Source organism: Aphanomyces astaci, assembly GCF_000520075.1.
Source record: "Aphanomyces astaci strain APO3 unplaced genomic scaffold supercont1.5, whole genome shotgun sequence".
NCBI lineage: Eukaryota > Oomycota > Saprolegniomycetes > Saprolegniales > Verrucalvaceae > Aphanomyces > Aphanomyces astaci.
The window spans coordinates 745417-765663 of NW_009798268.1; the positions used below are offsets into that span (position 1 = coordinate 745417).

The 20247-nt window shown below is 53.2% G+C and overlaps 7 protein-coding genes across 12 annotated transcripts; 5 read left to right on the top strand and 2 right to left on the bottom strand.

The window, feature by feature from the left end:
- The first annotated feature begins 168 nt into the window (after window positions 1-168).
- Window positions 169-1561, top strand: H257_03019 (hypothetical protein). Of its 3 annotated transcripts, XM_009826911.1 has the most exons (8): window positions 169-272; window positions 325-395; window positions 448-571; window positions 618-697; window positions 768-822; window positions 871-1070; window positions 1116-1285; window positions 1341-1561. In XM_009826911.1, exons 1-8 carry the CDS (start codon window positions 179-181, stop codon window positions 1516-1518), a joined length of 972 nt encoding a protein of 323 aa, XP_009825213.1. In that variant the 5' UTR covers window positions 169-178; the 3' UTR covers window positions 1519-1561. The 3 variants fall into 3 exon arrangements, with proteins under 3 accessions (XP_009825213.1, XP_009825215.1, XP_009825214.1); XM_009826913.1 differs by having other exon boundaries at window positions 871-1285; XM_009826912.1 differs by having other exon boundaries at window positions 1116-1561.
- Window positions 1562-1712: 151 nt separating this feature from the next.
- Window positions 1713-3310, top strand: H257_03020 (glutamate decarboxylase; the record flags this gene model as incomplete). Its single annotated transcript, XM_009826914.1, has 4 exons — window positions 1713-1892; window positions 1948-2299; window positions 2347-2895; window positions 2940-3310. The coding sequence occupies 4 exons, from the start codon at window positions 1713-1715 to the stop codon at window positions 3308-3310; spliced, it is 1452 nt and encodes a 483-aa protein (XP_009825216.1).
- Window positions 3311-3555: 245 nt separating this feature from the next.
- Window positions 3556-5945, top strand: H257_03021 (hypothetical protein). Of its 3 annotated transcripts, XM_009826915.1 has the most exons (9): window positions 3556-3643; window positions 3690-3781; window positions 3840-3968; window positions 4024-4187; window positions 4236-4487; window positions 4543-4645; window positions 4695-4840; window positions 4884-4972; window positions 5020-5945. In XM_009826915.1, the coding sequence occupies exons 1-9, from the start codon at window positions 3562-3564 to the stop codon at window positions 5316-5318; spliced, it is 1356 nt and encodes a 451-aa protein (XP_009825217.1). In that variant the 5' UTR covers window positions 3556-3561; the 3' UTR covers window positions 5319-5945. The 3 variants fall into 3 exon arrangements, with proteins under 3 accessions (XP_009825217.1, XP_009825219.1, XP_009825218.1); XM_009826917.1 differs by having other exon boundaries at window positions 4695-4972; XM_009826916.1 differs by having other exon boundaries at window positions 4695-5945.
- H257_03022 (hypothetical protein) lies at window positions 5213-5945 on the bottom strand. The gene has a single exon (XM_009826918.1). The coding sequence runs from the start codon at window positions 5910-5912 to the stop codon at window positions 5343-5345; it is 570 nt and encodes a 189-aa protein (XP_009825220.1). The 5' UTR covers window positions 5913-5945; the 3' UTR covers window positions 5213-5342.
- A 242-nt stretch (window positions 5946-6187) lies between these two features.
- On the top strand, window positions 6188-9625 carry H257_03023 (hypothetical protein). The gene is made up of 2 exons (XM_009826919.1): window positions 6188-7299; window positions 7363-9625. Exons 1-2 carry the CDS (start codon window positions 6223-6225, stop codon window positions 9550-9552), a joined length of 3267 nt encoding a protein of 1088 aa, XP_009825221.1. The 5' UTR covers window positions 6188-6222; the 3' UTR covers window positions 9553-9625.
- An 835-nt stretch (window positions 9626-10460) lies between these two features.
- Window positions 10461-12748, top strand: H257_03024 (hypothetical protein; the record flags this gene model as incomplete). The annotated part of the gene is made up of 1 exon (XM_009826920.1): window positions 10461-12748. The coding sequence occupies one exon, from the start codon at window positions 10461-10463 to the stop codon at window positions 12735-12737; it is 2277 nt and encodes a 758-aa protein (XP_009825222.1). The 3' UTR covers window positions 12738-12748.
- A 765-nt stretch (window positions 12749-13513) lies between these two features.
- Window positions 13514-20064, bottom strand: H257_03025. Of its 2 annotated transcripts, XM_009826921.1 has the most exons (23): window positions 19990-20064; window positions 19830-19931; window positions 19676-19774; window positions 19526-19624; window positions 19369-19467; window positions 19215-19307; window positions 19055-19156; window positions 18478-18579; window positions 18331-18426; window positions 18178-18273; window positions 17989-18090; window positions 17824-17922; window positions 17620-17718; window positions 17468-17563; window positions 17318-17416; window positions 17182-17268; window positions 17084-17134; window positions 16532-16630; window positions 16377-16481; window positions 16224-16322; window positions 15613-16161; window positions 14964-15537; window positions 13514-14893 (listed from the first exon to the last, which is right to left on the bottom strand). In XM_009826921.1, exons 1-23 carry the CDS (start codon window positions 20005-20007, stop codon window positions 13656-13658), a joined length of 4203 nt encoding a protein of 1400 aa, XP_009825223.1. In that variant the 5' UTR covers window positions 20008-20064; the 3' UTR covers window positions 13514-13655. The 2 variants fall into 2 exon arrangements, with proteins under 2 accessions (XP_009825223.1, XP_009825224.1); XM_009826922.1 differs by lacking the exons at window positions 17620-17718; window positions 17824-17922; window positions 17989-18090; ... (8 more) ...; window positions 19830-19931; window positions 19990-20064 and having other exon boundaries at window positions 17468-17601.
- Between the last annotated feature and the right edge of the window lie 183 nt (window positions 20065-20247).

The following is a 20247-nucleotide window of genomic DNA, read 5'->3' on the forward strand; positions in this document are numbered from 1 at the left end:
TCGCTCAACGCCCCAGAAATGTCACTCCGACATTGCATTGGGGATGACGAAGTTATGTCCATCTTGCCACCAGATCCCAAGGAAAAACTTGACCGCTTTCTGAATCACGGATTCCGGATAACGTGAATATAGATCCAATTATCCGGATGCACTACCATTCTGAAAATTGTCGGCGCCGATGTTGCAACTCATTCGCACGGTACTGAGCTTCTACTGCGCAACGAGACAGCCGTTGCTGTTCCCGCAAGAGTGCTTTGAAAGCCAAGTCATCGGTAAGCCCATGCTGTAGGTCCATAGATGGTGTTCATTGGCAAATGTCCTTAGCTGAAGTCGAGATGAAAGTGTTGAAGCGCAAACTCATGGGACACTGCAAGTCTGGTCAGCGACTACATGATGTAAGCGATTGACGTGCGTTGGGTTTGTCGTGTCAACATGTACTACGAGTAGGTTGTGGAGTTTGGAGTTGGCGAATGTCTCGAACATCGGTGCTTGCAGCAGTACGTCCATGTCGTGCAAGACGCAGCCACGCACACCGTCTTGGAAATGCTGTCCATCGACGTTATAGACAAAGGTACAGTGTGTTCCTAATGTATGGTTTGTCCTCACATCAGTCCCAGGGGGCGTTGTAGTATCGGCCACGGATAGCCACGAGAATGTGCTAGCATTTTTCCGAACGATGGAGCTCATCATCGAAACAGTCGGTGCATAGGACACACCACTCAAACTAACCATGGATATGATAAGCTCACACGAGCGCATGTCCGTAGCTTCCTCCATTACCTTGTGCGACAGAGTTCAGCATCGACATGGCGTTCCATCGTGGTACCGTCAGCCACTTTCAAACATGTTAATGTATCGCAAATATACTAGAAAAGCTGCCGTATGTGACATGGTGTCCACCATATTGCGGCAACGTCAACCTCCGACGAAGATCTGCATCGAACGATTTTGAATGCATTGTTCTCGGGGCGTTGAAGGCAACGGATGGCGGACTCTGCCGAGTGTCCCTGCAGTCATATCCCACCATAATCTTACCCCCCATGGAGCGACTTCGCCCGAGCTTGCCTCAGGTGCGGCCGTTCGTCCAATCAACTCGATTTGATATCTCGTGATAGCGCAACGAATCGTGGTTTGATATGGTCAAAGCGGTCGTGTTGAAATCGACAAAGCCAACGATCAAGCATGTTCGGAGGCAGCTGCCGAAGTTGCCGCACGACGTTGCGCAGTGGTGCTTTCAGCGACTTGTAGACGAACGAGTTCTGCAGCGAGATGGACGAAGCCATCGGTAGGAAAGCAAAGCCTCATCTTTGTCAACGGCAGCATGCGCACTCTGGTGGTAGATATCGCATGGGGTCGTCAGGAAGTCGCCCCAACTATGCGGCGGACGCAGCAAGGGAAGGCATTGTTATCGCCAGTACGTCCTCGTTGACGCCCAGGAATGACGTCGGCTCCATACATGGAGGAATGGTTGTTTGTGGTGGGATCACTCAACACGGTGGCTCCATAGGACTGGCTTAGTTCAATAAAGTGTCTCTCTTGAATACAAACATACGTTGTGACAATATCAACGGGGTGTGACGGTTCGACGTGGATGATTTTTAAACTTGCTTTGACTATTAACGAGATGGAACATGACGATCTTGCATTATCCGAAAAGTCCGTTGACCGGCCAAAGTCGTTTTCTTCGCGGCATTGGTCAATTCGATCGGAGGATGGCATTTGGGACCCCCGAGGAAGGTTTGCGTGCCAGTGCCGACTGCCCCGTGTACGCCCATCCAGCATTCTGGGAGGGCTTGCCAGACTCCAAGTTTCCGACATTTGGAACCCCCGCCTCCGTGGCCGCAGATTTGATCAAGGACGAGTTGTCCCTGGACTGCAATCCCAAAATGAACGTACGTACGTACATATGGTCGTAGTGGGGGCTATTGGGTCATCTAGGCTCTGTAGCTGGCGTCTTTTGTGACGACGTTTATGGAAGCGGAAGCAGAGGCGATCCTGTTTGAAGGTATGCGGAAGAACTACATCGATTTGGACCAGTACCCTCAATCAGCAGACATCCACAAGCGATGTGTGGCCATGCTCGCAGATCTATTCCATGCCCCCAGTGACCCCGTGGGAACCAGTTGCGTGGGGTCGTCGGAAGCCATCATGCTGGCTGGCTTGGCCATGAAACGCAAGTGGAAGCATCGCCGCGATGCGCAGGGGCTCCCCACCGACAAGCCCAACATGGTCATGGGGGCCAACGTGCAAGTGTGCTGGCACAAGATGTGCCGTTACTTTGACGTGGAATGTCGCGAAGGTGATTCGTTGTTGCCGTGTTGACCACAGAAACTGAGGTTGTTGTAGCCAATGTCACCCCCGAAGTTCTTGTGTTGACCCCCCAGCGTGCGGAGCCGTTGATTGACGAGAACACGATTGGCGTGTGTGTTGTACTGGGCAGCACATTCAACGGCGAGTTTGAAGACGTCCAAGGCATCCACGACATGGTCGAAGCAATGAATGACGAACACGGCTGGGAGGTCGGCATCCACGTGGACGCGGCCAGCGGTGGGTTCATCGCGCCGTTTTTGAACCCCGAGTTGGTGTGGGACTTTCGACTGCCGCTGGTCAAGTCGATCAACGTCAGTGGCCACAAGTTTGGGCTGGTGTACGCCGGGATTGGGTGGGCGCTGTGGCGAGAACCTGCCGATTTGCCTGAAGACTTGGTCTTTCACGTGAATTATCTGGGGGGCGACCAAGCAGCGTTCACGCTGAACTTTTCCAAAGGCGCCGGCACGATTCTTGCGCAGTACTACAACTTTATTCGCATGGGGCGAGAAGGGTACCGCCTTATTATGGACGCCGGCATGAACACTGCAGAGTATTTGCGGTGTCGATTGAGTGACACCGGTGAGTGTGTTGTGCCAACACAACCCCACCGACTGCTCAACGTTGTGTAGGGCTCTTTGACATTGTGGACAAGGCACATATGCCTCTGGTTGCGTTTGCATTGAAGAATTCAGACAAGTACACGTGTTTTGACATTCAAGACAAGGTGCGGTCTCGAGGGTGGATACTGCCGGCGTATACGTGCCCCCGAGGGGCTGAGTCGCTCGTGATCATGCGGGTAGTCGTCAAGCAAAACTTTACCCGCCCCATGGCCGACATGCTTGTGGAGGACATTGCTCGCACGATTGAGTTCCTGGAATCTCCGCGTGTGCAAAAATCCCGCCTCGTTCCCACGACGACGGACAATTCGAAGCTGGCCCTTGCGATTGGACACAGTACCAAGCACCGAAAGTCTGGCCTCCGCACGCATGGCGTATGCTGAGCTACGGGGCACGAGCTGCAAATGCATTATAATGTAGCGTTATTGTGAATTCGGTACAAATTTTCAGTCCCCGTCGAATCGAATCGACGCTTTTGGCTAATCCAATCTTAAGTAGATTTGATTGGTTCTAACAGAAAGGACAAGTCTATTCAACCAATCAGAACTTTTACAGTGTTAGGAAACCACAAGAATTTCAGCGAAACTGCTTACCCAGCGGTTACGCGTAACCATATTTGCATGATTGTCTCGTGATGGCGACGAGCTCTCCTCGTCCGTTTGTGTCCCTAAGGGGGGGCTCTGCGCGCACCATAACCATGTCGTCACCTCGTCAGCGTAATCAACCCCCCACTCCACGGCATCCCTAGTCACAAATCAGTAGGGAGCGGCATTGCGCGCGCCGCAACTGCGCACTTCTCAGCCGATCTCGCACGCACGAAAACAATCAACGATACGCTTCCCCCATCGCAGCAGGTGCTTTATGATCTCCAACCATCGGTTCTGGGGGACGATAACAAATGGGGTATCACAGCCCCCCGATCAACGTATCCCTCGAGCGTCGTTGTCACTCCGAACACACTTGGCCAAGCCCAAAGTGTCGGGAAAGCAACTGCAGCAACTTTTATTGTGGCTCAACAGCCTCAAAGCGTGGCCAGAAGAAGTGCGTTCCAGCAAATAACTCTATGTATTGTCCACGTACCTCATGACGACGGTAGATCACGTTGGAGCGGTTTCCTTCTCAAATGCAAAATGGCGTGCTGCTCTGCCACGTGCTGCATGTACTTGTTCCAGACTTTAGCCTCGGCAAAGTCAATCCTAAAGCCAAGTCCCTTCGAGCGGCCCAGCTCAATCTCGAAGCCATGTTGCAATGCCTGAGCCGGTATAAACAATCGTCAATTTCGACGGCACTTGAACCATGGATGGCTAGCTTTCCCATGTGCACGCGCAACGTTCCTACCGCTGAAGCTATGTGGTCTGGCGACCGAGGGGCGTTGGCTGTGTTTGTGCTCGAGCTGTTCCATAAAGTCGCCGTCAGGCGCATCCCTATCCAAGCCGTGCGAGTGTGGTCTCAACGGATCCTGCAGCAATACGGCCACGCTTGCGACGAGTCGATGTCATGGGATGTTTTGGAAACGGCCACCAACGATAACGATGCTCCTGGTCTGTGGGATGCTTTTCGGTGCGTGGGGCTACTGAACCAGGATTGAATGTGCGGACTCATCGAGTAAATGTAGAAACGGCATACGCATGTGGTGCCTCTTGCATTATTACGGCTACGACAACTCCCCAGCAAGGCATCGGCTGTTTCAGTCGTGCCGGATGCATACCCGTCCGACGGTATAAAGTGTCGTCGACTGTACGAACTCATCGGTTGATTCGATTGCAGGAGCGAGACGAACGTCAATTGAACGTTGCGATTGTGTGCTCGGTGCTCCAACATTTTGGCATTCCATTGGTGTGGGACCCCGTCGGCCTCGTGACGCACAAGAGCCACCCGTTTGTGTTAGCGCAACTGCACCACCTCTATGAATGGTTGGGACCACACATGCACACCCCACGCATTGACTGTTGTTAGTTTGCACGACAAAGTGACGCCGTTAACGTTCGACACTAACCAACCCATCCACCTGGCTCAAGGCGCCTGCAATGCGGTGACAGTGCTCGGTTCGTACATGCTTCCACCAAATGTCCAACGGAGTATTATTGGGTAGGGCTACGCTTTGCAGACACGTTAGAGTGTGGAGCTACTGTTCGCGATGAAGAGATTGGGTGCTCGCAAGAAGAACAGCTACGTCGTCGTCCGTCGATTTCTTCCACCATTCGACATTCAGCAGAAGAGCAAGGATCACGTGCGAATGACGTGGAGATGAGATTGTCTGCGACGACGGACGGCTTTCAATGGGACGAGTACTTGCGAGTGAAACGGAGTATTGCCAGCGAGGAAATGAACCGCATGACGGCGGAAGAATCGTGGGGGATCATAATCTCGTCAACAACGAATCGAGGCTGACGACAGAGCTATATGTGTAATTGTTTATGCCGACGACGACGCAGGGTTCTTGCCCGTGGCGCTCAGAAACGCTCGCTTAATGAGGGGAGTGGTGGCAATGCACAGCGGCAAGCGGACGGCTTCGAGGATTTCGTTCATCAAGACAGCGATGGCAATGTTGCCGTAGGTCGGGTTCAGCTTTTCTATGTCGATGTACTGATCCAGGCCAAGCGATTGAATCAAATGGATGGCGTCGCCGCCGCCAATGTACCCAGCTTCGAGCGCGTAATAGATACCAACGCCGCTGCTTCCGTAGAGGGTAACCCACCACAAGACGAATGGCAATCCATTCTCCTGCACCATCGCGACGAAACCCTTCTTCTTCGCCTGCGCCTTCAACTTCTCAATTTCAGCCTTTAGCTTGGTGTTCTCGGCTTCCAAATCCGTTTCCCGCTGAGATGACGTCGTGGAGAACGCCTTCGAATGCGGAATCGCGAACGGCATCACACGAGTGTGGTGCGAACCGGAGCGGACTTGGGGGAAGGTGAGCTTCAGAGCTGACCCCCCATACTTGCTTGATCGCACTGCCGCTTGACGGATGAGCGACGACAACATGGTCAATCGATGACACACAGAATGACGATTTCGAGGCAATAAGAATGGTTGTCAGATTGGCCAATCCAGGAAGTGCAGATGGACCTTTATAGCCAATCAAATCGAGTTATTGTAGTGCATACGATTGGGTAGTATTCAACTTTAATGGCCAATCGTACTGTAGTGTTCTTGAGTTACTGGTAACATTAGTACTACTATTAAAAGGCATAGTATTACTAGCAATCGTAGTACTATTACTACTCCGGAGTATGACATTTCACCACGATCTTTGGGGATTTCGATTCATTGCGATCTTTTCAGGTTCCATCCTATGCGGCGCGCTCTGGTACTTCTTTCAGGAGGTTTGCTCGCGGTGCATGCAGCCGTACAGCCATGGAGTAACGGCCGCGCTGCACTGCACGACATGGCACAAGGAGTGGATACGTCAATCACCACATGCCCTGCATGGATTGGCAACGACTACTATATTGTCGATCAATCCGGCGCGTGCCTTGCTTGCAATGTATTCGATGACAATTGCTGGGACTCACCCATTCCGACGTCACCAGGGTCGGCAAGTTTGTTTACATTGGGTACAGCGGCCGGTGTCGTCGTCACTTCGGCCCCCGCCGTGCAATTTCCACACACGACCAACAGCCAACACACAGCCGTGGTGACGTTACGCAGCACTGCCGTGAACGCCGCCAACGACTTCACCATCTTGTCGCCTGAATCCGACTACACTTGGGCTGATTTTGACACGAATCGCAACAACTACGTGTGGTCCAAATTGAACCCTGCCACGATGACCCCTGGAGTGTACGTGGCGCAAGTGGAAGCGTGGCAACCCGTGAACCTCCGCAGTGGCATCTGTCAGTTGTGCTTTTCCGTGTCTGACCACTTCCGTCCGCGATCGACCACGCCGTGCCCTGCCAGCACTGGCGACTTTACCAAGGTCGGGTGGCCCGAGAACGTCGGCACGTTGACCGCGTACTTGACCAGCGTCCAGGCGTTCGTCACGTCGTTCGTCAACAATGCGTGCTCGAGCCCCGTGGATGCGTCGTGCCAAGACGTCGTGCAAGTGACCGGGTCCGACTGGTTTGGGTGTCCCCTCAACCTAGCAGTGGCCGAGTTCAAGTCGCCGTCGCAATTCTTCCAAAAGAACTTTGCAGCAACTTGTGTAGCAACTAAACTCGTGGAGAATCCGTTCCTGAGCGCCGCCGTACTGGCCAGTCCAGAGCTCACGCTCAGCCCCGCCAAATGCACCCGCACAGTCTCGTTCGAGTACACGTGGAAGGAATTCTGGGTCGAGTATCGCTGCGGCCAACCTTCTGTGAGTCATTGCAGCGGTGGCGCCGACGGTGCTGCCGGTGGTGACGCCACATCCACAGCCAATGCTAATTCAAATGTACGTTGGTGCAATTGTCTGCCCAATTGTCCAAATCGACGGCATCTGTATATGTTCGTATAGTTTCAGTGCAAACGTGGCCCATTGACGTTGGCGGCCACGGCAAACAACTTGGTCACGTCGGTGAGCATGTCGGCCAACACTGTCGCACTGTCGGCGAATGCGTTGTACATTCCGGGCCCGGTGACTACGTTCCCCAGCTTGGGGTACTCTTCGACGCGCCAAATCCACTTTTGGTCGACGCCTGCCACCGCCGCCTTCAACGGCGACCTCGTGCCCCTTTTGATCCCCATCCAAAGTTTGTTTACCCCCCAAGCCCTTGGCAACGCTATCGCAGGTCTGACGTTGCCGACCGTGTCCCAGCTCGTGTTTTGGCGGTGGCGTGTCGGTACAACGTGGCGTGACTTTGCCCAAAACGACAAAGTGACGTTATCGAGCTTGGCGACCGTGGTCACGTTCGAGGCGTGGACGCAGTGCGGGATCAAGGCGGTCGATCCGGCTATCTCGTGGACCGTGTACAACCACCGGCGCCAAACCATCCCAAACGTGGATGAATGGTTCCAAGGCAACTGGAAGTTCCCGACCGCCAGTGACGCGCACTGCAACGTCCGCGACAGTGACTTTGCCGCCCTCACGTTTCGGTATGACGCCACGGAGCTGCAGACCAAAGTCACCAACTGGACCTTCCAAAGCATGAAGTGCTCGTGGATGTATGGGACGTTGGTTAACAATGTGCAGTTTGCACCAAGTGCCCAGTCGTGGCCGCTCGTGCCCACGGGCGTCTCAAACGAAGTCGTGGAAACCACGTTCGCCCCCAAGTTGCTCAACCGACCCGTGACCCAACTGTCCACGTACTGCGACTTGACGTTCTTCAGCACGGCCGCGGTCAACGGCATCGCCGTGACCATCTTTGTCGGGGCGTTCTTGGGCGAGTCCAAATCGTATGGCGTGGGCAGCTACAACCTGGACGGCAACTTCCTCGTCAACGTCAACTCGTTCGTCGTGTCGCCGGGCTTTGAAGTCGTGTTTTACAAACAGCTCAACCAACAAGGCATTGCGTCTGCCGTGTACCAGTTCGACACGCCCCTGACGACTTTTGTCAACTGGAACCCCCAGTCGTTTGTGGCGCGCACGGCCGTGGTCGCAAGCGTCCTGACTCTGTTCGCGGACCCGTTGTACAAGGGCACAAGCGCAGTGTTCGGCATCGGCACCTCCGACCTCGCCACAGGCTTGGCGCCGTCGTCGCTCCAGCTTGCGACGGGGTTCCAGGTGACCGCATACGACCAACGCAACCAGCGCGGCAACTCGATCGTGTTCACGGCCAACTCGTACATCCTCCCCACCGCATGGGACAACCGGATTCTGTCGGTAGCGGTGGACGTGGTCGCGTCGGCGGACGTCGTGACGATCTACCTGGACGCCAACTACCTCGGGGCGTCTCTGTCGTTTGGCGTGGGGGACTTTGCGCTCCCGACGGCCTTTCGCAACACTGTGTCATCCATCAAGCTGGCGGCGGGATATAAACTCACCATATTTACGAGCCCAGCGTGGACTGGCACCACGACTGTCACGTATACGGCGACGAGCGGAGGGGCCCTGTGGATGCCGACACTCGGGACATGGGACAACCGCGGTCAGTCATTACGGATCGCGCCCGCGGTCCCGCCGACGTCCATTGTCCACACATACTCGTCCATCACGCACTGGTTTGAAACGTGCGACGCGCCGTCGTGGACCGGCGCGTTCTACAGCAACGCCGTGTGCGAAGCCACGTGTATGGCGAACTCGTGGAAGACGCTCGCTGCACGCGTGGCCGCGCCGTTCCAAGCATGCGCCGGCAACCTCATCTACCCCGCCAGTCCGTGGGATGCAACGGCGCTGCCGGTCGCGACGGTGCTGGACGTTGGCGCGACCCGAGGATGTTGCCGAGATTGTGACGTGAGTTTGGTGCCGGGGTTCACGGCGGTCACGTGTGCAGGTACGACCGTGTCGGCGGCGATTTCAAGGTGCCAGCCGGGCGGGTTTACCACGTCCACAAGTCTCCGCGTGACGGCCCCCGCCACCGATGATCCGTCGCTGACTTTGCTGCTTTCATTGGCAAAGGTGGCGACGATGCTAAAGGGGTTGATAGTGGGGGTTGTGGTCGTGGGGGTTGTGGCGGTATTGCGAGGGACCCGGCAACTGCGGGGCGGCAACGAGTACTGGGCGCATGACAGCACGACGGATTCACTCACCACTGCCTTCCTTGAATAGCCACAAACTACTTTCAGTAACAGCCTTAAACGAGTAATAACGTGACCCCGGACGACGAAACAGCTAACTTTACTAGTAGAATGTGTATTTGTTTTGATTGTCGTGAGAGTGAACATGCCCAGTAGGTGTGTAGAAGACCTGAACTTACATTTACGTTAACGTTACATAGTGACATCCTTTCATTCGCATCCTTCATCAGGTGCAATGGACTTCAGACCGTTGGCGGCATAGCCAAATGGACGGAAGTGTGACCCGTTTGATTGTTTCCCTTGTCGTTCAGTTCTGAATTAGTAGCTCCGTTTCGGGGTTTCGGGGTTGCCAATCGGCGATGGTCAAAATCGATGTCATGTGTCACCACCAGATGTTGTACGATTACTTGATTACAGTGGTATTATTCGTCACAATGATCGGTCGAGTGACCCAAGTTTTGATTGACGGCGTCGCCCGGCGCCGATTTCCACGTGGAGCTTTCGGTGGATTTGTGTAAACGTACATACTCAAGCTCACCCGTCAAATTGCCCCCCTTCGTTGCCGCTCTATTGTACCGAAGTGGGTTATCCGTCCATAGCCCTTCCTCACAACTCTGGTCATGCGACTGTGTACTCAGAACACACTTGCCACCCAACATTGACAGATGTGCCACTGCCGTCACATCGAACGCCCCGACGAAGTACGGCATTCATGTCGCCCACAATGCTCCAGTTCAAAGGCCCTCCGTCCGTGAGCATCAAGCGCAGGGAATGGCTTGGATGTGCTGCACAAGGGGTTGCTTTGTGCTAACGGCCTTGGGTTACACTACCAAACCATGGAATACGCACTTAGCCGCACTTACGTGCGCCACATGTGGACATCCAGATCTGCACCTGGTGTGACGCTCCTTCAATGGATACAGCCAACCAACAGCAGTCATGGCATGCCTCAGTGGCCCACTTGTTCACCTCGACGATCACGTCAATACCGGTAGCATGACGCTGGACCGCCATCATCCACCCACAACCGTCGTCTCTCTGGACATAGAGAGAAAGATGGTAAAGGCCGCTCGAGTCAGAGCCCGCGCCTTGGTACAGCGGGACGTTCCCATGGCTCGTATCGAGCTCGCAGACAACATCGCGGCATCAGCTGCTGGCGTTTCTCTGTTCCATCATCTCGATGGCGGCAAACACATCGTGAAAGCCACGGTGGTCCTCCCTGGCACCACCATGAACGACATGATATCCATGTTGACCTTGCGCACCGCGCAACAATACTCTCGCATGATGCAAAGCCTCCTGGGTGATCTTGTCGTTGGCGCCATCACCCTCCACACAGCCGACGCCACCGACGAATCCGACAGCCTCAGCCTGCATTGGTTGACACTGCAACCCCCGCATCAACGGGACGTCGCACCACCTCCCCGACCTCAGGACTACGTGTACCTTCAGCATACGTCTATGATCATGGGCCGATTAGTGTCGTTGTGGCACAGCATCACATTGCCATCCATGCCACCCCGAGCTCATGTCGATCGCGGAACATTCCACCAAAGCGGCTTTGTCGTGACCCCCCATGCCAATGGACACATTACAGCGTCGTTTTTCCTGTCTGTAGTCCCAACATTGCTGTCCCCGTCCACCCCATTAGCCGCACTGTGTCACATAGCCAGCACGTGCGCTTCGCGCTTGCTCAGCACCGTCGCCACTTTGTCGCTCCCTTCGCATCTGTCTATATTGCATCTCACTCCATCTACAGACCAATGTCATATGATGTGTCAAACCCAATCGAAGCCTCATGACGGCATCGCACCGTCTCGACAACAAGCCATCGCTTGCAACACCTGCCAACAACGGCCCGTGTATCTTTCATGTGCCTCGACCAAGTCGTACAACAGCTCTGTGAATGACCACCTTTGTGCGCTCTGTCACACCACCCCAACGCCTCTGTCCCCCCCCACCCCAACGCATGTTACGACCCCATCCTCCATTGCTGGTGTCCACTCCGTTTCCTACCGACACCCGCCATCCTGCGACAGTGTCGCAAGTCCTGCTTCGTCGTCGTCGTCGTCGTCCGCAACGTCCTCGGCCGCCAAATCAACGTCCATGTGGACGCCGCGGCACACGCTGTCCCTCGCATCGATCCCGTCCGTGTTATATCCGCACATCCAGAAACATGCCAACCGCCTGCATGTGACCCCGGAGCTCGAAGCCGACATGCGGGACATGGGCCAAGCAGCGGTGGACGCGCTGCTTGGAGCGATGCAAACGCCCATGCTCGCATTGACGCCTCCTTCTTCCCCCGATAGCCATGTTGTTCATGACGTGGAGCTCTACGAAGCCAACACGTCGCACCTGTACACTGTCAAAGCCGTGGTGACCCTCCCCCCGTACAACATGTTGGACGTGATGGCCCTTCTCGACATGCGCACGACATCGGGGTTTCGACAGACCATGCGCACCCTCTTGGACGGCGCGTTTGTGGACGGCGCGGTCCTGCACGCGGCCCCGCCATCGTCGCCCCAGTCGGCCGAAAGCATGACGCTAAACTGGCTCGCGGTGCAAAACTCCAAAGTGCACTTGCCCCATCGAGATTATGTGTTTTTGAAGTACGGCAACTGCTATCGACGATGCAGCCGAAATCGACGACCTGCCGTCATCCCCCCAGAAAGTACGGCCGAGACCCCTCCACCTAACGACATGGTGGCTGTATCGGTGTGGGAAAGTGTCGATTTGGCTGCGTGTGGCCCTCTCCCCAATGACCTCAACATCCTCCGACTCAACTTTCGACGGTGTGGGTACGTTATCGAGTCGGTAGCTCCACGCAGCGGCGGAGACTTCGACGGCATTCGTGTATCGTTCTTCATGTCCGAAGAAGTGCTGTCGTCGCGGAGTGTGTCGCCCTTGGGCAAAGCGTGGGTCGTTCGAATGGCCCAGAGCGTCGAACGGCTTCGCCAAGGGCTCATGGAACAGTATGTGAGAGAAGGAAGACGGACGGATGACGCTGTACCACGAACAGTCCCATCAGTGGCTAGGTCCAGTTCAAGGTGCCATTGCTGCGCCAAACGATTTTCGCTGCTGCGACGGCGCCATCCGTGCCAGCTTTGCTGTCAAATCGTGTGCAAACGATGCCTGGACAAGCAATTTCAACTGGATTTGTGTGTGGCCTGCTGCGTGCCGACCTCCGTGTCGTTGATTAAATACTGGACCCCATGACTAACATAGACTACTCATTTTGAAATTCCTGGTTCTGGAACGGTACATGGATTGAATGGTTGATGGGGGCGTGGTGGAGAGTACGGTTACGAGCGTTGTGTCATAACGGCTGCGGCTATTGCTGCGAGTTACAGTCCACGTTGCGTGCAAGTAGCGAGCAGACGAAAGGGGGGTCGTTTGCGAGTGCGGGGACGAGTTGGAAATGGCGATGAACCCACGTTGAGTGGACGTAATCGGTGAATCAGACTGAGTATGTCAGAGTCTGCTGAATCGACGGATGGGGACGCTTCGTCGTCTCGAAATCGCCTAAGTCACCGATAGACAGGCTTCTGCTTTCTACTACGTATACCATGGGGATAAATGGATGGAAGGGGGTTCGGCTATGTAGTATCGTACGAGTAATTGCAGGAGTAGCTGTCGTCGGAGAGACACAAGCAGGACACAAGGGTACTCGGCGCAGCGTCAGATGTCGTGAGATGGTCCACGTTGACGTGCACTGGAGGCTGAGGACACTACCACAGCACCGGCATTGCCGTTTGAGACGGAACCAGCCAATCCTTTCAAAGCACTGGTTGCAGTACTTGGCTTGCCGTTTGGATTGACTACGTTACCTTACCTGGACCACAGTCATTCGAATAACGTTGAGTGCTGCTTGCATGGATGAAGAGCAAGGAATAACAATTGAGTGGACACAGCGCACCCAACCTCGACGGGTGACCCCACGGCGGACACGCCATCGTGGAACGACGACGATAGCCCCGCCCGCAGCGATGTACTTCGACGCAAGTTGGTTTTACAACGTTAGGTACGATCACAAGCTCGATTTTACATCGAGACGCCAACCCTTGGTTCTCAATGCATTGCCGTCCAATTCTAAACACAAACGACCGAAGAGCCTTTCTATGGTGCTATCCTGTGTTATGCCATTGAAACGGCGTTTTGCTGCTTTGGTTGCTTGGTCCAAATGATCGCTCCATCCTCGAGGACGACACGCTCCAAGCCGGCAAACGTCCTCTCTGGGTCAAATTTGCGTAAAACTTCGTGAAGTGCTCGCACTGCCGCCGTCCGCGCATGTGCTTTGCCAACGTCTAACGATGCCTTGTCGACGGATTCTGACTTGTCAAATCCGTGCGCCAACCAATTGCCCTTTTGCAACAACCCTAGGCCGCGTTGAATGCACGGCAACGTAACTGCGACAAAGTCCATGTAGTTTTCCGTGGATTCAGTCGACAGCAGGATTGGATACACGTGCTTGTGGTCATCCTCCTCTGGGGGAAGGACAAGCTGGCCCGAGCGTTCGTCCACCAAATACAAGTACCGCGGCTCGCCATGTGTAAGCGCAGCGACGAGGGGTGCCACCGGCGCCTCTGCCGCCAATGCGTCGACGATCTGGTCGAGTATCCCACATAGGTTTCTCACAAACGAGTGGATTTCTTCACTGGCGGGGGTCGCCAGCGTCTCGAGTTTGCACGGGAGCAGCACAAACGCAGACGGCATGTCCTTCGTATCGTCCGCGGCAGCAAACATCGCCGTCACTAAGTTCATTGTCGTCGACTCTACCTTGCTCAACACGTGCCTCGACCGTCGGTCTATCGTTGTCGCTTGGTCCTCCAGCGCCACCGACAGTTTGTCCAGACGCGCCATCAGGTTCACTTGACTTTGCACGACGGCGGTGACACACGAGATGGCGGACGACGATCGACCGGCAAAGTACGGATGACTCACCACCGCCTCCATGGTCGCCCGGGCGCTAGGGGTCACGACGAGCAACTTGAGCACCATATCCTGCGCCAGGTCGTCGTGCACGTGACTGTGCACACGCTGTCGCAGTGCGTCGTCGGTCCATGAAGCCGCGGAGAGCATGCGATCAACCACAACGTCTTGGTAGTTATCTGTGGCCACGAGTTCCATGCCACTGTACATTTGGTACACAAGGCACCCCAGCGCCCACGCGTCGATGGCCGTGGCGGCGGTCGCCACTTCGTACGGCAATCCCGCGTTCGGACTCTTCTCGTGCGAGTGGCCAACGCGTACAACGACCCCCCCCCTGGGTTTGATCTTGGCCCAGGATCGACATGTCATGGCGGCACCCCCCCCCCGCCAATACGCATCGTGCATCGCTTCTTCCTCGGGGGTGTTTAGCTTGTAGAACAACTCTACTCGTGTTTATTACGTCCCATCATGGAAGGCGGTGTATATAAATATATCCCAAGCAAGTTTACACACCTGGAGGAAGGATGCCAGAGGTAAACTTGGACCCCATCATCTGCCCAACGGACCTGGCAGCGTCCAACCCGATCAGTTTCAGCTGGTTGTGGACTCGGAGGACATTGGATGCCTTGAGATCGCCGTGGACGACGTTGCACTCGTGCAAATGTTGCAGTCCTGTCGCCACGTCCAGCAAATAACTCCGCATTTGGTGGTCACTCGGGTGTTCTTTGGTCCAAATGTCATCCAAACTTCGGTCGGCGGCAGGCAACACGAGCACGTTTTCGTACGGCGCCATCGCAATCGTCGTGTGTCCTTGACAAGTGAGGTGCAAATTGGCGACGCCGTCTCGAAACACCGACGGGTCTAGCGCCGGCAACAGCTCCAACACCACCGGCTTGTGCACCAAGCGCCGACAGCGCACCTCCCGCATGTAATCCGCATGCGATGCCATGAACTTCATGGCCACTTTGAGCTGGCCGCCGCAAATGTGGTCGCAGTAGCCGAGGAATTCGTTTAGATTCAATTGTCCATTCTTGTCCTTGTCCCAGTGCCCAAATGCGTGGTTCCATTTCGCCAAGTCATTTTCGGTCTATACAACACACAACACCAAAACGAAATCACATACACTCTCAAAAACACATAGAATACCTAGCCAGCAAAGTACCTTTCGATGGGCACTGTGCCGTTCTGCTGACCATTGACCCAGCATTTGATTGGCGGCAATGAAACCGCTGAGATCCAGCACGCCCAGGTCGGTTGTGTTCATGTCAAACACTTGGTGGCAGATGCCATGATCAAATGCATGCACCACCACCACCTTGGGTCCGACGTAGACCGGGGGGCCATCAAAAATCTCGTACCGGGCGCAAAAGTAGAGCAAGTGCTTGAAGAGGCTGCGGGTGGACCCGTCCGACAGCTGCAGCGCCCGTCTGCCGTGTCGATCTTTAGCGTTCTGAAGCGCCTTGTACACGTCTGCGACGTGGGTCGCGCCCGTCGTCCAGCTCGGATGCTGCAGCACAGCCTGCACCACGTTCGCTCGAACTGTTGATCGCACAGGTAGGTTCGGGTCCAAGAACGTCGCCCACGAATACGAATGGCCTGGCCGTTCGACCACATGGCCATCGACGACGCAAATGGGCAAGTCGCGCAGCACCATCCGCAACGCCACGTGTTCTGACAGCACCGGCGCGAGGACTTCCAAAAGCAATTTGCCCTACGGATCAAAATATGAGATACAGTGAACGGACGGGTTGGCGTGCTAGTCGAAGAACCAACCTGCCAAGGCAGTAGCCACGAACAGCCACGACCAACGAGGATATGGGCAACGTGAAAGTGTTTGTTGTGCAGCGCCCATTGAAGAGGTGTCCAGTTCATCTAACCCGGAACGATGTGGTTAGTTATGACCAACGGGATGTAGTTAGTAGTTACATAGCCACGGGAGTTCAAATCGCAGTCGGGACGACAGGTCGTTAACAGATCGACCATATTCAGATGGCCATTGCGCGCGGCCCATAACAGCGCCGTGTTGTGTGCCTACATGCAAACAGTGCATCATCACCATCTCTACACAACTCTATAAGTACAAAGTCGTGGAGGTTGACGTCGCAGCCGTGGGCGATGGCGGCTTGGGCAATGTCGACTCTTCCGCGCCGCGCCGCCAATATCAACACACTTTTCCCATTCTACCATCACAACGAGTCATCTATTTACAGCTAACTCTGAAATGGTTTATTAACTAATAAACTATATCAATTTTTTTAATTTTTTGGTATTTTTGCTGGAATTTATTATTGGGTTGGTAAAATGAATGGACGTCAATATCCTGACATTTTAGGTCAAATTCATTTTTGGTTATTTTTTATTGGTGTTAATTTATTCATGATATATTTTATCAAAAAACCATTTTTATTTATAAAATAAACCTATTTTTGAAATTTTTAAACGATAAAATAATTGAAGTACAAAGATATACTTTTTTATTTTTTAATTATTATGGGACTATAAATCAATCTAAAAAAATCAATTAAATCGTTTAATAAACTATAAAGATAAAATATAAAAATTGAACAAACGATATACGATGATGATATTACTAGAGAATACTACAGTACTAATGACCTAAAGCGTCCTCTTACCTGAAATCGATGGTTCCACGACAAACCCTCCCGGAGAATCGTAGCCAGGGCCTACTCGAGTGAACATTCAGCCAAAATTTGTACATATGTGTAAGTACCTCGTCAGCAGCCAAGCATTCGCGCATCACTTCCACCACCGTCGTGTTGTTGCATCGCATGGCCAAATCCAGCGGCGTTCGACCCGCCTGAAAGAAATGCGGTCGTAACCCAATTGAATGGGCACGTCGTACCTACCATGTCCCGTAGTTGTACATTTGCATTTGCAGCCACCAATTCGGCTACGACATGGGGGTAGTCCAACTCTGCAGCGCTGTGCAGTGCGCTTCGACCCGTCTACTTTGTCTGTTCAATTATCAGTGGCTATATATATATATATCTACCCACATGATCTATTTGATCGACTTGGGCTACTGGCAGCAAAACCCGAACGACGTCCAGGCGACCCATTTCACTCGCGATCAAGAGCGGCGACTTGCCCAACTACCACGCCCATTGGGACAGTGTCACATGATCCAAAGATCCTTCCATCGACTTACAGCGTTCGAGTGGTGGACGTTGGCTGCGTTTGCAAGCAGTTGGTGCACAATTGGAACGTGGCCAAAGTGGCTCGCCGCGCCCAGAGGCGAGTTGCCATCCTAGAAATATAACAACATCACAGTCACGAAATGTCCACAACTATAAACACGAAACCCCGAAACCCCCAACAACGAAGCCACGGTAGGATTTTGATGCTTCGGTACCTCTTGGGCGACGTTGACGTTTGTCGTGTTGGCCAAGAGCAATGCCACCACTTCCGCATGTCCTTCTTGACACGCCACATGCAATGGCGTCGTGCCGTCCTACGTCGGATTGTCAACCACCACGTCGGAATATGAATTCTTGGCAACTGATATATATATATATACCAAGCGTGGCAAATCCACCGATGCCTCGCCCTTGTCGACCAGAAACCGCGCGACTCGGACATGTCCATTCTGACACGCAGCAAACAACGGCGTCGCTCCATCCTAATGTTATAGAGAACAATCAACGGTAGGTTTCGCAAATTCCACCAAATCCACTTCGACATGCCCACTGGACGACGACCTACTTACCTCCTGTGACGTGGCATTCACATCCGCGCCATGGCGTACCAAAAAATGTGCAATGTCCACATGCCCCATAAACGACGCTGCATACAACGGGCGGTGCTAACCATCCAATTGGTCAGGATATGATGGCCGCACACATTACAGTGTCGCACATACGTAGTTTCGAAACTCATCCCCACGGGATTGGACCAACACTTGGACAATGTCGTAGTGGCCATAGTGGCACGCCACGTACATCGCATCCCCGATGGCCTAGTGTCCACCTTGTCTGAAAACTACCACATGTTTAAAAGAGCAGTATACCGCATGACAAGATGACTGGTCGTGTGTAAGAGTAGGCAGCAGCATTTGCACCACAGAGACATGTCCGAATTGCGCTGCCAGTACCAACGCCGTGGCCCCACACTACCAAGACAATTCATATATCAAAGTATATATATATATATATATACTACTACCTCTATCCGAAAGTGATTGCACGAATGGACATTTCAGGTGTGAAATTAGGGTATCTCGTCCAAATCAGTGAACCACCCACACATTAGGAGTACTTTTGAATACGACTGTAGTACAAAATTTCAAATGGAATCCAATTAGAGCCCCCAAAGGTCCTAAATAGGAATGACAGCTGATTCATCCACGAAAAACAGTGGGAATGATGATCATTTTGGACTGTGCTCACGTATACTGTGTTGTAAATTTATATTTGTAAAAGATCTATTTATACAGGTATCGAGTATATTTGTGGTAAAGTGTAGGTGCAATCAACTGTATAATATAATAAATTGTACCGTAAACTTACACTCGTGCAATCACAGGTAGTATTAGTATTAAATATGAAAGAATGGGGTGAAGGTGCAGGCGGTTTGGGAGCACGTACAGCTTTCAGGGGGGTGTGGGGGTCCGCCCCGTAATCCAATAATCGGGCCACAATGCCCACAAACCCTTTTTGACTTGCCATGTGCAGTGCGGTCGCGCCCATCTGAACCAGCATCCACATGACATATCATCATGCGTTTCTTATGTAAATGATGTGTTACCTCTGTGGCATAGTTCACGTTGGCGCCACGGGCTAAAAACAGTTGGAGAATGTCGTCATGACCCAGCTTGCACGCCAAGATCAGTGGCTCATCCTAGGACGTACCAGAAAAGAAGAAATCTGAGTTATTCGTCAAGTGCAAACTCGACTTGTACCAAAAGGTCTACGTTTGAGTCGTCCAGGTGCTGCAATAACTCGTACACAATGTCCGTATGTCCGGGGAAAGTTGCTGCACACAAGGGCGACTCGCTGGTCTTCAACAAACGTCATAGAAATGTGATACAGTGATGGGCACTTTGCAGTTGATTGTACCGGACTGACTGGCTTGATGGCAGCGAAATGCTTCAGCAGTAGTTGGACTATCGACATGTGACCACACCGGCAGGCCACGGCCAACGCCGTTCGGCCATCCTACGAAAAGGTCATTGTGTGCTTTCAATCTACTTTGCACGAAGTTGGTACCTTTAATGTGGCTTCGACATTGGCATTTGCCAAGAGCAACGTGAGCACGACGTCGTCGTCGCCGCCCTGGCATGCAATGTGAAGTAGACTCCATCCGTCCTATTATCAATGGACGAAAGTATCGTCATGTCGCACTTGAATCAACGGCTGGTACATCATCTCGTTGGTTGATGTCATCGCAACGTGGCATCCACGCCAGCATGTCACCAACGTTCCCGTCTTCGACCGCGTCCAGCAACAAGTCAAATACGCGTTGCTACGCGATCACCATACCACAATGAGGTTCACAAAAGCGACTAGTGGCACCAACGTACGCCGTTCACTTCCTCCATGCTTTCTCAAAGTACGTTGTTGGCTGCTGTGATCGTTGGAGTACCGTACAATCCACGGTTGTCTTGCATTTTGAAATTAACGTTACAGTGGTATGTTCGACAGTTACCCATTATTATCCGGAGTAGTCAGGTTGTTTATCCGGTCAATGCATTTTTGTCAGAATTTTGTTTTTGCCATCATTTTATCCTAATTTTCACGATATGAATACTCGTAAAGTTAATTCGTTTATTCGACGGACT